At 37.1% G+C, this 17149-nt stretch overlaps 1 protein-coding gene across 2 annotated transcripts; it reads right to left on the bottom strand.

Annotated features, from left to right (window-relative positions):
- Window positions 1-906: 906 nt before the first annotated feature.
- On the bottom strand, window positions 907-16231 carry LOC103715244 (uncharacterized). Of its 2 annotated transcripts, none has more exons than XM_008802813.5 (5): window positions 14740-16231; window positions 13896-14638; window positions 13726-13815; window positions 1612-2502; window positions 907-1493 (listed from the first exon to the last, which is right to left on the bottom strand). In XM_008802813.5, exons 1-5 carry the CDS (start codon window positions 14846-14848, stop codon window positions 1383-1385), a joined length of 1944 nt encoding a protein of 647 aa, XP_008801035.4. In that variant the 5' UTR covers window positions 14849-16231; the 3' UTR covers window positions 907-1382. The 2 variants fall into 2 exon arrangements, with proteins under 2 accessions (XP_008801035.4, XP_026663551.4); XM_026807750.4 differs by having other exon boundaries at window positions 13914-14638; window positions 14740-16079.
- Window positions 16232-17149: the final 918 nt, after the last annotated feature.

Raw genomic sequence — 17149 nt, 5'->3', positions numbered from 1 at the left:
TTATATATATTAAACAAAAAAAACAAAGACGATGGAGCATTAATAACCAGAGGTGAAATTTAGAATATCAAAGTAAAACTAGACCTGACTAAAATTAAGACAATGCATAAATTTGCTGCTATGATTGCCGAGATATCATTCATTTTTGTTGGGTTGTAACATAACATGACTATAACCTAAGGATGATTCTGTCTTTTATTTTTTAGAGAGAGAGAGAGAGAGAGAGAGAGAGAGAGAGAGATCCTCTGATGTAAAGTCCCAACGTTTAAATACCAAGTCCAATTTGGAATTCACCTGTATTAATCCACCAGGATACATACAACGCTTTTAGCTGAAAAGATTTAACGTCCAGAGTTAGATAAGACCCACCCGTAAAAGAACTAAACAATTCAACTCTAACCGTTAAAAAGAGAAGTTACCGGAAGTTTGGTTCGGGATACAAGCATACAGGCATGCCCCTCAAATACAGTTTCTAAAAAGGATTTCTGCAATGGTTCGGCACAACCTATAACTTACAAGAATGCCCAATTTTTCTCAGCCACATGGAACTTTTACAGAACATATTTTTCTTCTTTTTTCTTTCCAAGACATCCACATTCGACATGGCTCGCAATTTTGTCACTCACCCCTCTCAAAGCAATAGTAGTTTGCAATCATTCAAGGGTTCAAAGCCCATTACAAAGCTGTAGCTGTTCACAACAGCCACATAAAGACAGGTATAGTCCACGGTAGAAGCTCTAGCAAAAGGGCCTGAAGCCTGGGCCCTTTGTTTCCCTACCAACACAACAAAGAGAGATAATCGACCGTTTCGTACTAACGAGCTTCGTTTCGGTGCATCCAGATACAATAAACACCTCTGCCGCATTCCTTCATGTAAAAGCGGATCCAGGTCAATAAAAATGATCGTTTTTCCTTGCAATGACTAAGCACCACAATCTTCCTTTGAATATTAGCAAAAAGTATAGAAAATAAAACAAAAGACAAAAAGGTCAAAAAAAGCTCTGAACTTTCCGGACTGTGCAATTTTTTTGTACCCTGGTAACCCTATCTACCTTCCTGTTAAACCCCCAATTGATCCAACAAAATCGAAAGGGAGAAGGCTTCAATGAGAAAGCACTCAAGAGTATGGCAGGACAGCACGATGAGTTTGAGGATTGTAGCAATGCATCTTATTTCGCATGTCACATCTCTTTTTCGAAGCAAGAGGGGAAAAAACAGCTTCCTTTTCTTTCAACCTTGCAGATTTCCATGAACACTCTTCCCGGCACTCCAAATCCTCCTGATGTCAATCAAAAAACCTCTTGACTGCAAAAACAAGAGCCCTCTCAGATATGGAAGCGGTGGTTGTTCAGCAAAATCGCACTTCCGCCTCTCAAATGAGTTCAATCGAGACGATTGCCAGCTACACCACTCTGACCAGTATCAGGAAGCACCATCCTCAATGGCCGAATCTCACGCTGGCCTGTCCTTAAAGATGTTATCCGAGCCTCATGCTGTAAAAGGTAAACAAAAATGAAAAAAATATACAATTAGTTGGTTACTAATCAATTAAAAAAAACCCTGCTAAACACCATTAGAAAAACGCAACCCTTTTCAGATAGGATCAGTTACCTGACGGACAAAATCATTAATCTCCTCAGGTGTTAGAGCATCTCCCTCCGCATTTTCATCCCATCCAAGTCGTCGCAGTAAGTCTAATTCTTCCTCGCTTGGTACAACAAGAGGGTCTGAAGATGGACAATCATCAACATTGTCAGGTGCAAATACTGGGGCAAGAACAGGGCCTGAAGAACTCTCTCCTACATTGCCAGGACCAGAATCTGGGACAACAGGGACTGAAGATGAACTTCTCTCGTCATTGTCAGGATGAGCCCTGCTAGGCAATTCACAAGCATCGCCACCACATTCAGTCACACCATCCCCATTCTCCACCGGGCGCTCCGAATCAAAACAAGATGCAGAACTGCCCCGTTCTTTATTAACAGAAGTGGAAGTGCCTGTGATCTGCTCACCCAACTTTGCCGAACAGGATGATGCAACACAGCTTGGCTCAGGAAGATCAGCTGAATGGTTCGCAGGTGTTTTCTTCCGAATGAAATTGAAGAAATCATTACGATTCTGAGCCTGAGAAGTAGGCCTTTTTTCCCCAAAGGAACTGTGAGTAGAAGATGGAGAACCGGCCTTGCTGTCTGCTTTTAGCTTCGGTTTAACAGGGCTCTTGGGTGCAGGAATTGAAGTTGTCTGAACACCGCTGAGTGGGGTTGCAACTCTGCTGGGATTCATTAGACTTGGGGCATCTTTGGCAGTAGGAGAGATGCCATTTCTCTCACGGTTGAGGACTTGGAAATTCCCAACCTGAGATACCTTTTGGGTATCTGTTCTAGCAGGTGCACGGAGGGTGAGATTGACAAATTGAGATGACTGCTGCCCAACTTTGGAAGCACCACTGAGATCTCCGCTTCTCACTCCTTTGGTTTTTGACTTCTCTGAAGAGCTGAGAGCCTAAAAGAAATAGCACCATCAAAAAGTTTAGAATGCTAAACAAGAGTTCCATAGCATCTGAAAATCAGATTTCAATTTTGAATCAAACTAATATTATGTTCATGAAAGAAGCTATAAAAAGTAATGGTGTTTCCGATGGAAGGCATGTTGGCTGAGACTCTGGACAATTTCATCGAATAAAGCCCAGAAAAATGGAACAGCTAAAGCTTGAAGTTGTGGACTTGATTGGCAACCTGATCCAAGCAAAATTTGACTTGTGTGATATCAATGACGCAAATATGGTACACTAGAAGCACATTTCAAGGGATTCCTTTCGAATAGTTTTTGACAAATTACAATAAATGTAGTGTGGTCATGTCTCTAGGGTAATTTTGCATTACATTTCAGTTTAGAAATTAACAAAATTGGTTTACTCCAAATTAATACCTAAAACTCATTTGGATTTGTGCATCTTTCAGCAAGTTGTATATCCAAAATCATGATTCGAGCTCAGGTATCATACTGTCTTTGATTCTGTTTTATTATTTGGTAGTTATTTTTTGCATTGCAATAAACATTGCCTCCCCACCATCCCCCCCTCTTCTTTTGCTCTGGATATCACTTCCCATTACCAAAATAAAGCATTTTCACGCATTATATACAGAGCTTCCACGTATCCTCAGTGGGTATCAAATCTGAGACTTTTGCAAAGATTGTCTGATAATAGATTCTGGAGCTCTATGTGCATTTCCCACACCAACCATGGCACGAGATTCTACAAAAAGAACACGTCAAGAACAGCATAGAAAATAATTAAAATTCTCATTAGATGGATCTGCAGTGAGATCAGATGGCTTATCATATTTTGAAAATTAATGTGAGGAATGATACAATGCCTAGAAGAACGAAAAGAAATGATGCTTCCACATTTGGCCCAATCTTTAACCTAGATGCCAATCACGACAACCTTCATATCAGATGAATAATCCACTGGCTAAACAAGAGGGCTGTCCCTTTATAAAACTCCCATACATGAATATGAATCCAAGTAAGAGTGAGGCTACTCCATTGTTCAAAGCTTGAAATAATAAAACAATAAACATTATCCGAAACAGCTCCAATGGAATTCTTAGACTCTAAAATGATCATAAAGACCAGAAAATCATTGCTCAACAAGTGTGCAACTTCCATAAAATGAAAACAATAGAGGTAGAACATGCCCAAGTCACAGAACGAAACATTACAGTAGGGGTGGTGATCGGGCCAAGTCAAGTCAAATACGGGCTGGGTTGGATACAGGTTGGGTCAAAAATTCATCAACCCAAACCCATCATGTTTATTAAACGGTTCAAAATTTCAAATCTAAATCCAACCTATTTATTAAACAGATAATCCGACCCGACCCATATAACCCATTTATTAAATAGGTTAAATGGGTTAGACGGGTTTTTAACAAGTTAAATGAATCTAAATAGGTTTAGCAGGTTGAGTTAAATAGATTAGAAACAGATTAAACAGGTTCCAAACAGGTTAAACAAATTTTAAACAGGTTAAATGGATCAGGTATAACCCAACACAATAATTAAATGGGTTAAACAAGTCAAAAATTTAAACCTGAACCCAACCCATTTAATAAAGAGATTTAGATGGGTTGACCTATTTACAACCCAAACCCGTTTATGTCAAACCCAAACCTACTTAAAGTAGATCGTTCGCGGGTCGGGTCATAAATTGCCACTCTTACATCACAGCATGTTTGCTGTCAAGATCCCATCAAACACTTAGATGAATTTTAAAAAAAAAAAAAAATCAATCAATTTTCAAAGCTGAGTAGGCTTAGGAATATAAAGCCTAAAGAAACTCTCCGATAACATCACATATGTGGGTTTTTGATACAAAGCAATTTCAACTTGTTTCATGTTGATATGAATCTGGTATACCAGAAGGATATCGTATTATATGCTAAGCAATTCTTTCCCATTTAGGCTGATTAAAAATCACATAACTTAGGGCATGCATCTAGTATGAAATTGGATATTTACAATTTAAAAAGCATTAGACCTAATCTGGATTTTAACAAACAAAAAGGATTACTTGGAATTACGGATTAATTTTTTTAAAAGAGCTCCATGATATGAGCAAAGCCTAGTGGGAATGGTTATAATTTAAAAGTCATACATTTTTTAAGGTAGAATATTTAAATAGTAAATTCATATCCTTCCTGTTCTTCTTCCCTTATTGTCTCAACCATCACTAGTTCCAGTCAATGGACCAAAAGAGAATTTGATTGCTTAGCATAATATTATAAAGGGACTCAAAGGCATTTTCAATTGCTAGTCAGTAGAATTTTCTAATATTGAGCCGTCTATCATTACATCCATCATACCCAAGTCATCCGATACAACCTAAAGCAAACTACCCATCCTTAAGATCAGAACCTCTTCACCACACAAGCAAATCACATCTTCAGCTTTTATAAGATTAAACATCCTTGCTTCATAATATAGACACTTTCAACACAACTATTACTCGTCCACATGCTAAAGACACAGCACGGCCCCATGCTCAGCAAGACGATTTGTTCTAATACCAGTTTGAATCTTGCCATCCTTGTGGATAAAATCAAAATTAGGATCGACATGATAGTTTAACCAGACTTCAAGAAATGAGAAGGAAAATACAGAGCTCATCAGATCCATAACTATAGCTGCAAATCCTCAAGCCAAGGAAAGCCTATAGCATAGACTCCAACAGGTGCAAGCAGAAGGGGGGCTACAATTAAGTTTTCTTCAATCTAGTCATTCTCCTTGAAAATTCATCCCACTACAAATAAAGTGCACAATGACTTGACTGCAAAAAAGGGGAAGAATCAAATAACTAATTTAATAAAAACTAATGCTACTCAAACTACACTCATGAAACAAAAGAAAATAAAAAGGAAGATAAATCCATGTTCAAATTCAAGCCATGATACCTTGGTTTGCATGAATCAATTTGGTGCTTTCAAATTTGAAAGAAGTACCTTGTCAAGGTGCACTGAGTAATGCAACATAAAGCTAAAATGGATGCTTGAATCTAAATTCTAAATATGGAAAAAGAATTAATAATGTTAATATAAAAAATTCAAGTGGCACTGAGAGGTATCAAGATACACCCCCAACCTTAGGTAGATGCAGGCTTAAACCTAGGTTGTCACACCCATTTCCTAAGTATGTTGTTAAACAATCTTGTTGATAGCTTCACTTTATCAAACCCATAACCTAATTCAATTCAGGTAACCAAGCCACCAACTATAATTAGCTTTTAAGAACAAAGGACTCAAAGTGATGAAAGACCTGAACCAGCTAAAATTCCAAAAATGGAGACTGCAGAAAGTATTCTAACAGGTTTTTCTGTTGATGAAAGTTTACCTAATTTACAAAACAAAGCTTAAAGCTTTACCAAAAGTAACATAGTCACGGATGTAAATCAATAGAGAATGTACAAAGATGCATAAAAAGGGATAGAGTCAATTGAGACAACATCATCATGTGCAACAAATGCCAGCAGAGGCCATGTCAGAATTTGGGCACAACAAGCTTGCATCCAAACAACAAAATTGAAAGAATAATGTCACCAGCTTACAAACACATGCAATACAAAATATAAAGAACTTAGACCACAAAGATAATGAATCAAAGGGAAATCAAAAGCCTTGAACTCCTAAGCAGCCCACAAAAAGTCGCAAAATCACAACAGCTCCTCCCCTATACTATCCCAGAAGTTGATAATAACTATGAAAATACAAAAATAAAATGGGCCCTATACCTGTACCAATCATACCATACCGTACTGATAAGGCATTGGTACGGTACCAAGGTTCAATTCGGTATATGAGCCGAATCGGTTCGTACCAATCCGAACCTAGCAGAACCGCCTTGCACCGCTTGGTACCAACCCATACTACCCAATTTCGGACAGTGCCATTGCTGGAGTGAGAAAAAAGGTCGGAAGGCTATCTCGTATGAGATGCGTACTGTACCATCCCGAACTGGTAACGTACCAGCATGGTTCTCGATGACAACTTTGTGAACCTTGATTTCAACCAAGGTTAGATTGGAGTTCCTACCAATGCCAATAAAATACTCCTCCCTTGTGGCCAACTACCACCAACACAAACAAACATATTGCACAACTAGTTCTCATAAGGTGCTATTATGGTCAATCATCTTGCTTACACCATTATGCATAAGCCAAGAACACAATCAAATAGGAAATACCCATACAAGCACACCAACAACTTCCGTCCATACATGGATTAAAAAAATCATCCACATTATAGTTCGACTACCACATTTTAAAAAGGTACCCAAAATTACAAGTTCCCACACAGCCTCTTCGAAAGCAAAAATTAAAGTAAGAAAGTGGGAGCAAAAAGGTACCATAGAAATGCATTTCCAATCGATAAAAATCCAAAATGCAAAAGGAAACATAAGCAAAAGCACTTTTTGGAGAAAAAAACATGCATATGAAGTTTACGATCTCTGTTTCCACTCAAAACTCTCCTTGAAATATATGTCTCCAAGCATACAGAAAGCAACCATGGCTCCGGTTTGATGCCAAAAGAAAAAAGGATTTACAAAACAAATAGAAGAAGAGAAGAGAATATGTACAAGAACCAAAGGAAAGAAAACATGCAGGTCTCCTTAGCTAAAACATAACCTACCAAAAAGCTTAAAGTTTCACTAAGCATAAACCTCAAAGCCCCAATTCTACTTTCAAGTACAATCAACAGGCTATTTATAGTTAAAACTCCCCAAAACCCTAAAATAACCTAAAATAAGCTTTTACCACAAAATCAAAAACCATTTAGCCTAGCAGCTTCAAGAAACATAAAAGAAGTTGGAACGAAAACCATGATAATTTCTGCAAGCAATGTTACTATGGATGGCAGAACCATGATTGCTTATTGTTTACCATCAATAAAGATGGCCATAAGGCTGAATTTTATGACTGGTCTATTGAAAATCTTATTTAGAGAACCTTCCCCTAGCTTTCTCTTAATCTTTAAATTCCACGCCATACCTAGCTTGCTATAGAGTAATATGTTGACTCTTCATGCATACTAATGGTCTTCAACTAAGACTCCTCATGAATTCTGATCTGCACTTTATAATATCACAGGCATCCTAGTATCCCCTTCACTTTTCACACAACAGTGAAGACCTCTTACATATACAACAATTAATGAAATTCTAGCTATTTATAGCTGCATGAGAACTTCCTCAGCATCTCAAGCATTTGTTGATTTTAATCTTGATGAGTTAACAACATTGGTTCCTCTCATCCTTCTCTCAACTCATGACTCTATCTGAAGTAACATTTTCTAATATTAAAGACCAAAATCCTCTTCATGAATCAAATTAGTGGCTATCTTCCAACACAGATAAACCCATATTTCATCAAGTTCAATAACAATATGCTCCACTGCTATTTGGGCTTCAATCCTAGACAACCATAACTATATGCAAATATCACTTTATTATTTGAATAGGTAACTAGAATTTCAAATAAATCGAGCTTTATTGGATATATTAAATGCATCGCACATACATGTGAAACTTCATAAAAACAAATTTCTAAATCACAACCTATTCACGAGCCCCACAAAATTTCATTTCTAAGCTAAGATACATCTTCGACAATTGCATGGAAAATATAAAAAAAGGTGTTAAACCATCAAATGAAGCTTTCAATGTTCGAAAAGACTGGAACTTTAATAGTTCAACGGTAACAAATATCAGTATCTGAAAGATAATAATCATTATGCAAACAATAGAATCACATACATAATCAAGATAATACTCATCATATTTAAAAATCATTAAGTGTTTAACCAGAAAAAAAGTCTGCAAATGATCCTACAGCTACACTCCCACCTTAGAGCAACAGCCAAAGGAAATGCTTGCATTTCAAATGCAGAAGATAAATGTGAGGCAACTACAGAAACAATGAGGATATAAGGTACCTTAGAAATGTTGTGCACAAATATTTTTAAGAAAACAATTGAAATCTTAAGTCGAATATGCAGCAACCATACAGAAAATATGGAAGCTTCTAATAACAATGCAATAGTTCCTTTTAAAATGCTAGAATGGTGAAAGTTACAATGGCCCTAGGTGATCCAAGGCCCTAAGCACAAAAGGGCCACCCAAGATCACAACTAGCGCCTATTTTCTATAAAGTTTAGATACGAAGTTTATTTCAGATACAGATAGCAAATTGTGGGTCCGATCCACATATTGGACATGAAAACTATGATTTGCTGATGTCTTTCATTCAGAACAACTCCCTCCAGCCTGTTTCTGTCAAGCCCAATACCCTCCCAAATTCATCAGTAACTTCGTATTCCCTAAAGTTACAGTTAACAGATGCAAACCTGCTTTGTATAATCTCATCGATAACTGATCTTTCTTGATTCCAATTTCCAAATAATAACAATCCCATATATAGGATCACACCTGTTTTGTCCTTGAATCCTACTATTTGTATGGTTAAAAAGAATATGTATGCCACTCATCTAAGAGTGAAGCTTCACTAAAATGGAGCCATAAATGGTGCACACTAAATATAGCAAACATGCAAAACTTTGATCCAATGGAGGACATGATCTCAGACACACATGTTCGCTAAACTAATGAAGCAAATGATACTCCAATTATAGATGCAACATGAAATACAGCAGATAACCCTTCAACTTGCTTCGCAGATAGCAAGTTGATACTTGAATATGTCAGAGACACCTGAACTGTGATCATGAACACAACAAACCATGAGATGCTAAGTTTAATGATCATGGAAAGCAAATCACGCTTGGTAACAAAATGACAAATAAGAGAATAAGACCCTACCAATCCACAAACTTTAAGTTGCCCATTCCAGATATTTGATATTCACGTCTAGAGATGAAAATGTAAAATCAGAAATTATTATATTTTTACAGGGATTTATGCTGAGTCAATCTCGATTAGGTTTTCAACAAGATAGTCTTTAGTTAGAGCCTAATCTTAGTGTTTATTCAATTAGTTTGGACAGTGAAACAAAGTTGTATACAAATAAGAAAATCACATTTAAGAGGTGAAAACATGTTGTCAAATATAATATGTACAAGAGCCAACAAAATCACCATACTGACCAAGAATTATAAGTCTATTTGATATTAGCCTAGGCAAAGCATTAATATCCATGAAAATAAAGCTACCCATCCACTTCATGTAAATGATTTCTTAATCACACTGTACATAATAGTACCGTCCAAATCATTGGGGCACTTGTAAACGGCACCACAATAGAACAGATGAGTATATGTTAATGAAATCCATTGAATGTATCATTCCATATGAACACATTCACATGATGCCCATATCACAAACCTCAATAAGTTAGTCAACTAATGTACCCTATGCACTTGACCACCAATATACTCCATTAAATCTGTAGCACATCAATCCATATAATAAACCCAACAAGTCATCACACACACTCACAAAAAAAAAAAGAATACCACTCAAGATCAGCAAATTTATTACTATTATACACAAAAACCCAAAGAGCATTCATGAGGCTCCGCTTGGAACGCCATACATCTCCACTCACGTGCATAGCATGTGTCAATCTCTAGCTGCATAACAAACCAAACTAACATACCAGAACATCATGTCAACTGAACTCCTCCAACTGCAATATCCAAATCCAAGATAATAATACAACTCCAAGCAACAGCATCATCCAAATCTTAAATCTTAAATTCTTAAAGAATGATAATTGGCTTACATACATCTTTTATATTACCTTTAAATATTCTTTTATATTACACATTCAAATTCCACAGAACTTTCTCACTTAAGATTACATCATGCAAATCCTAGCCCTAATTACCTCCCAATTGTGATTAACAGGTATCTAAAAGTCATATAATTCTCTAAGCTCTTCTCCAAACTTCTCATGAAAACATTATCCTACAAGACTACCAATTAAGTTCCTGTTCATTGGAGCTACCACTACCAACGTCCTCCTTCATCTACTATATCCAATAATCAAAGCTACTAAACCGCTGAACTTCCAACCCGATGAAAAAAGTTAAGAAACCAAGTTGCCTCAACGACAGAATGAAGCATACAATCTCACATTGTAAACCATAGTTCAAATGATACCCTTGTAATCTAGCACTAACAGGAAGTGCTTATAAGCAGCAAAAATATCACTGAGAGGCCTAAATAGAAAATTATCTTCCAAGTTCCTAAATGACAAGCATCAAACTTATTCAAGCCAATGGAGTAGAATAAAATGCCTCCATGTCACATACTATTCCACGTGATGATCCAAGAGTGAACTTGTCCCAAATCTTTTTGATGGTTGCTCCATCCTTACACTCATTTATTACACATTCTCCATGGTTGGAATCGAGAAAAACACTCTAATAGTTCTCAGAATACCTAGCATTACCTTCCACTGTTAACTCACCAAATAGTTCCATCATCCTCTATTAGTGCCCTTCACATATGGTCCAGCATTCTTATAACCAAGTCTTCTTCAAGTCTTAGTTGAGCATATTCATGCCATCTCAACTACTTCAACAACTACATACCAGACATGGTCCAAGATCATAAAGGATAACTGTAACTCAATTGAAATTATCAAGGAGAACATCAACAATCTTCTAATACTCACTTACATACGATCCACATGCCCATCGCACTAACATGCCAAAGGCACATCAAGAATATCACCATGTTAGGCACATATATATGTATTTGTTGAATGTAGATCGCATACTCCATCAAGAATATCACCATGTTCGGTCGCATACTCCATCTACCAATCCAGCAAACTACTTGAGTCACATCTTCTAGCCTATATAGGCGAACATTAAAATCCATTTGCATAAAAGAATATGAGATCCTTCATGCATCTGCTCCTTCCTTTTTATGGATCATTAGGTAGGATTTCGTTGGCCCAAGCCCTTATTTGTTGAGAAGAAACTGGTCCAATTCGAAGTTGTTGATGTTTATACCAGTCAATCATAGAATAGAAATTCTGATTCATTCAAATCAAGCTTCCTTTCTATTAATCTAGAAGTTCTTCTCAGATACATGAAAATGATTCAGTTCTAAAGCTAAAGATCGTAGTTCTTGAACGATTGCCAATACTGGATGTCGTTTTTTCCCAGACAAGATGCCTAATATTTATAGCACTTTGGTAGTTGAGGGCCGAGATACTATCAGTCAACAAATTAATGTGACTTGTGAGGTACAACAATTATTAGTAAATAATCAAGTTAGAGCAGTAGCTATAAGTGAAACTAAAGTTCATCGACCTTCAGCTCCCTGCTGCACTTAATATTGATAACCAAACAGAACAATGACATGCTTTACCAATGACCAATAATCTTCTCTAAAAAAAATAAAACCTTCAAATGGAATTTGTTCACCAAAGTTTGCTCCCTAATCCTAAAAACCTCAAACTTTCCTAAAGCCGTCCGACAACAACAGTACTCAGCTCGATAGAGGAAAACTCTTCCATAAAAGGAACAAGGTCCTATAAAAGGACTACAACCCTATACTCCTGAAAGAACATACCCCACATTGGAATAGCCACATGTCCATCAAACTAATCTCCCCTCCATCTGCTCAAATATTCAAGCAAACCTTCACTCCACCCTCCAACACCTCCTTACTCCCCTCCACTGGGTCTACCTAGAATAGCAAATAATCATAATAATCTTCAAGCTAAGGATTCAACCATTTTAGTATTTTTCAGTTTCAGGTTTCAAAGATTCAGTATCATCAGCAAATGTTTGCCATCATTTATATCACCGCCAACCTTGTATGAAATCATTAGTGGTCGTAAGTTTTTCTAAAAGGAGAAAAAGAGACACAGACTCATAACTTTGAAAAAACTGAGTATCGAGTGTAAACGACCTTCCAAACCCAAGTTACACAAGTCATAAACTCTTGTTTGAATGAGTTCAACAAAGATACAAGCATTCCGTATCACAATGTTCGATCAGAATCTCACATTTCTGTTGCTAACTTTGCAGTAACTGATAATGCCCAACCAAGCATTTCCAAATCACAAAGTTTAATAGGATCTCCTATGTTTCTCAAACTTTTGCCAGCTAGTAAAATTCTCAAGTTTTGTGAAGTAGTATTACATAATTTTTTCACGCTAAGTAGAAATTAAAGCAAAAGGATGGGAGCAAAAATGATAGCTATGTTTCAGCAAACATCAGCAACAAAATAAATGAATCCTATTATTCAAATCGAAAAGCCACAATAGAAACAAAAAATTATGCTAAAATAGGATGCATGATGCTATCCAAAAAGTTCCTTTTCAGAATGCAACATTTTAACAACCTCAAATAGAGCCAAGAAAACAAATTTAAAAAAAAAAACAAAACTGACATGTGCTCAAGACAGTGGATAAAACATTATTGGGAACTTTCTTCAGATCATGCAATAAAAGAACATTACAAATTCCAACTAAGCACCAACAAAAGCATATTGACGAACATTATTTAAAGCCGTACCCCCTAGTTGAATACCCATTTTCTTAGAGATTATGCATACATGTTCAAGTCCGCGTTGCATGGACACAGATATAAGAATTGGATTTGGATGCATATCCAAGTATCAAACTTGGCAGGAAGGAAAAAGGAGACATGAGGACACTTAAGATAAATTATAATTTTAATTGAATTATATACATATATATATATATATATATATGTACACACCTTTGATATTGTTTGTTTAAATATTAAGAATAAACATTAAGAAGATATCATTTGTTAAGGTCTTTTAATATACATATTTTTCATTAAACTTCATAATTAACTTAAGAAAAATAAAAAAAAAGTAATACTTGCAAAGTTATTTCAATACCTACATCCTTGACCAATCACTAAAACTAATGAACTTCTCACTTTTAACATGAAAATGGTGGGTCCGCCTCATTGTTAGAAGAGTTAACCCTCTGCTCATCTTTAAAGGTGGCAACCATAGAACTTCATAAGTATCCAAGTGTCTGATATGCATCAGATTGTATCCGACATGAAATTTTAGAGCCACATGCAAGTGTTCAGGTAACACAAGTTTATCCAATTTAAAAATACATAATGTGTCAGAACAAAAGGATACAAATTTCTAATAATTATATAAGCAAGCCATGCAATGTATATGCTAATAGTAAGCTAACAGTACCTACCAAGCTTTTAGTCGTTGAAGGAGTCACAGGTATCAGCTTGCTGTATTGTATACGAGTCCGTTCCTCAATCCTCTGGGTGTCAACGGATAACTGCAACCAGAAAAATAAAGAAAAAATGAATTTAAATGACAACTATCTACACACAGAAATCAATAGATTCAATAAGATACCTGAGGTGGAGAACGAACTCGTGAAGGTGCCTGAGCCAGTGTCTCAGCCATGTTTAACCCTGTACTACTGCTCGAAGCATTAGATCCCGGAGTTGCAGAAGTCTGTGAAGTGGAAGAAGGCACTGGTCCATTGCCTCCAACTTTCATGGGAATGTCTACCAGAGCTGAGGTCCAACCATTACCACCAATCCCTTTGGGAAGGTTTTGAATGGCAGAGCTAAGACCAGGAGAAGACACCCTGCCTATTTCTGGAGGCCCTGGCTTTTCTTCAGCCCCAAGAGATGGAAAGTCTCTCTCAAAAGAAGTTTTACTGATGCCACTGATAATACTCGCCCCAGATAATATACCATTTTTCAAATCATTCCCCAGTCTTCTAGGCAAAGACTCAACTTGTTTTCCTGATACCATAGAGTGGGAGCGCCTCAGAGTGTCTTTCCCAGACCTACTTCCCATGAATGAATCAGAATAATCACAGAACCCGTTGTCCGCCAAATGGGACCTATCTCTGTCACGAAGGTCGATATCCTTCTCCCGATCCCTATCACGATGGCACCTACCAAAACTACCATAAGTGCGTGAGTGCAAAGGGCTATCCTTATCATGGCTCATGGACCCATTACTGCTTGCACTCCTGCGAAAAGACAATGAGCTTCTATCCAGAAGTACAGAAGATCGAGGAGCATCATGCTCACTCACACTCAACAACAATCTGTTTCTTGAGGCATGTCCAACTCTGTGTTCATCTAAAACAACAAAAGCTAAATTAAGTTGCAATTCAAGCAATACGGCAAGTATAAATAACGACTAACCAGTAAAATAAATGCAAGAAACAAGAATTTAATACCCAAATGCGATGAAGATCCAGAATGGTGGTTTGCACTGCTACTTCCACTTGCACTGCTTGTAGAACTTTTATACCACTCGGGAACAAATGTCGGCTCACCTCGCTCCATAACGAATACAGACCATCATCTGACCATTAAAATTTGCTATATCTGCACACTGTCAATCTACCCTCCACCTTCCATAATCCAACCTCCAAACTAAATTCTAATCATCGTGCATGTACAACACCAGAAGCCGCTCAAAACCCTACTCAGCCTTGGAGGAAGGACGAGCCCCAGCTGGGCCAATGGAGGCCAGGACCCGGCATCCACTTGGGACACCGAAGCCACCCCCGCCGTTGTATTCTTCCACACACACACACACACACACCTTAAAAAAAAAAAAAACAAGAGATTTCTCTCAGCGCCCAAAATCCAAATCCCTCGGACGGCTTCAAGAATGCAGCAGAAGACAAGTGTCCATCTCCAACTGGCACCCGAACGAATCAGACACGCCCGCGTTTCACACCAAGAAATCCAATCAATCAAAGTATCGTCATCACAAAAATGAGCCCTAATTCGTGGGGAGGAAAAAAAGCTACGGACGCCCTCAAAAGACCCTCATCCCCACAAAAGATAGAAAGAACGAACGAAAAGAAAAAATCGTTCAGAAATCGAACCAAAGAAGATGGGAAGAGTGAAGAAGAACTGGAAGAGAGAATAAGAACCCTAATCCCATCCAAGGGGTCATTCAGGGAAGATTGGAGCCGAAATGAAACCCTAGGATCAGAGCAACCAGCGACCGAGAGTCGAGAAAAAACCCAGCGACTTTTGGAGAAACCCTAGGGAGGGAGCAATGGTCGAGTCGAAGTAGAGGCGAAGAGAGAAGGTGGTTGGAGAAACCCTAACCCTCGCTTCGATTCCGGCGGGGGGGTTTCACGTTTGCAATAAGACCCGTGCTTCAATAAAAGGGAAGGAGGGATTAGAATTTAGATGGGATGCGATGGTATTATAGAGCGAAGAGAGACTTGCGGCGGAGGGAATGGAGAGTTCCACTCTTTCTCGGATTCTTCTCTTCTTATCTCTTTCTATATGCCTTCTCTTCCTCCTCTAATTCTAATAAATCTCTATCTCAATCTCTTCTTTTTATGCTTCTCTCGATGTCCGTTTTTCTTTTGCTACAGTTGGGTTTAGAGGGGAGCGGCGGTTGGCGTTCCTCTCGGGGATGGAGGGAAATAAGAGGGGAGGCGAGGGGTTCCCACGGTGGTTTTATCCTGCTCTAGGGGAATTGGAAGGGAAATTTTATCGAGAGAGAGAGAGAGAGAGGAGGAGTGGTGAACTTGGGAGGGCTCTCTGTTTTCTTGGAGTTTCTTTATCTCCTTCGGATTTTAGGGTTGGGAAGGCACTGCCTCTCTGGGGCTCGCAGGATTTGGGGCTCTCTGGCCATGGATCTCTCTCCCGGCCTGCATGTATCCTGGTCAAATTTTGATGGCACCAGCTCCCCCGAGTCACAACTTTTATTACTTTATATATATATATATATATATATATATATATATATATATATATATATATATATATATATATATATACATATTTGATTATCTTTTTATTTTTTCAAATTGTTCAGATTCATGCATTTCTTGTAAATATTTTTCAAATTCTTATTTCCATATGTTTTTAAAGCACCAAATTTTTGTGCTTTCTTTTATTAGCTATTTTTTGATCTAAGTAGTGTTAATTTTATTATTGCTTTATGTTTATCTCTAGTTTATTTTTTGGATTTTACATGATATTCATTTCTCATTTTTTTCATATCACAATCTTCTTATTTCTATGTTCCTAAGTAATTTTTTAACTCATATTTATTAAATGTTTATTCAAAGATAAATGGAAGAGAGGGATAAAAATTTAATATGGGCATACAATATATAAAAAATATGAAAGTAGTAAAACAGGAAAATAGTAGGCAGAAAGAAGATTTCATTATTAAATAGGAAAGATAATTGGCTGATGATCATTTAATTGAGTTTCCCAACTTGATTGCTCCCTAGAGGGATTGATTGGCCACTTGTTGTTTCTTTTCTCCATATTTATACTATCAACATAGGATATAGAATATCGAGTGAGAGATAATTAAAAAATATTAAATCAAGATGTGCCTTTTAAATTGATAGTATTGATCAAAAGTCAACAGTGTTAGAAGCCAAAGATTTTTGTTCCCCTCTTTTTTTTTTTGATTGAATAATAGATTCAAATCAACACAAAAATTTGCAGCAAGCAGTTTTATTAAGCTAATAATGATCAATATGAAGTTTTTTTTCTATGGTTTGAATTTAATTTTTTAATTTTTTTTAGTAACAGATCATAATGAGTTTATTGATGCCATGAATTAGACATCACTTTTCTATGGTAAATGTGTATTCCTTT

This window comes from Phoenix dactylifera, chromosome 5 (assembly GCF_051530095.1).
Source record: "Phoenix dactylifera cultivar Ajwa chromosome 5, Ajwa_hap1_PhDact_Kaust_v1.1, whole genome shotgun sequence".
NCBI lineage: Eukaryota > Viridiplantae > Streptophyta > Magnoliopsida > Arecales > Arecaceae > Phoenix > Phoenix dactylifera.
This window is presented reverse-complemented; position numbering and strand designations above follow the sequence as displayed.

Coding starts and splice junctions, on each gene's coding strand:
- LOC103715244 (XM_008802813.5), bottom strand. CDS start 14,848: ATGGAGCGAGGTGAGCCGACATTTGTTCCCGAGTGGTATAAAAGTTCT. Junction 13,816..13,895: donor GAGTTCGTTCTCCACCTCAG/GTATCTTATTGA, acceptor TTCTGGTTGCAG/TTATCCGTTGACACCCAGAG. Junction 2,503..13,725: donor CTTCAACGACTAAAAGCTTG/GTAGGTACTGTT, acceptor TATTTCTTTTAG/GCTCTCAGCTCTTCAGAGAA.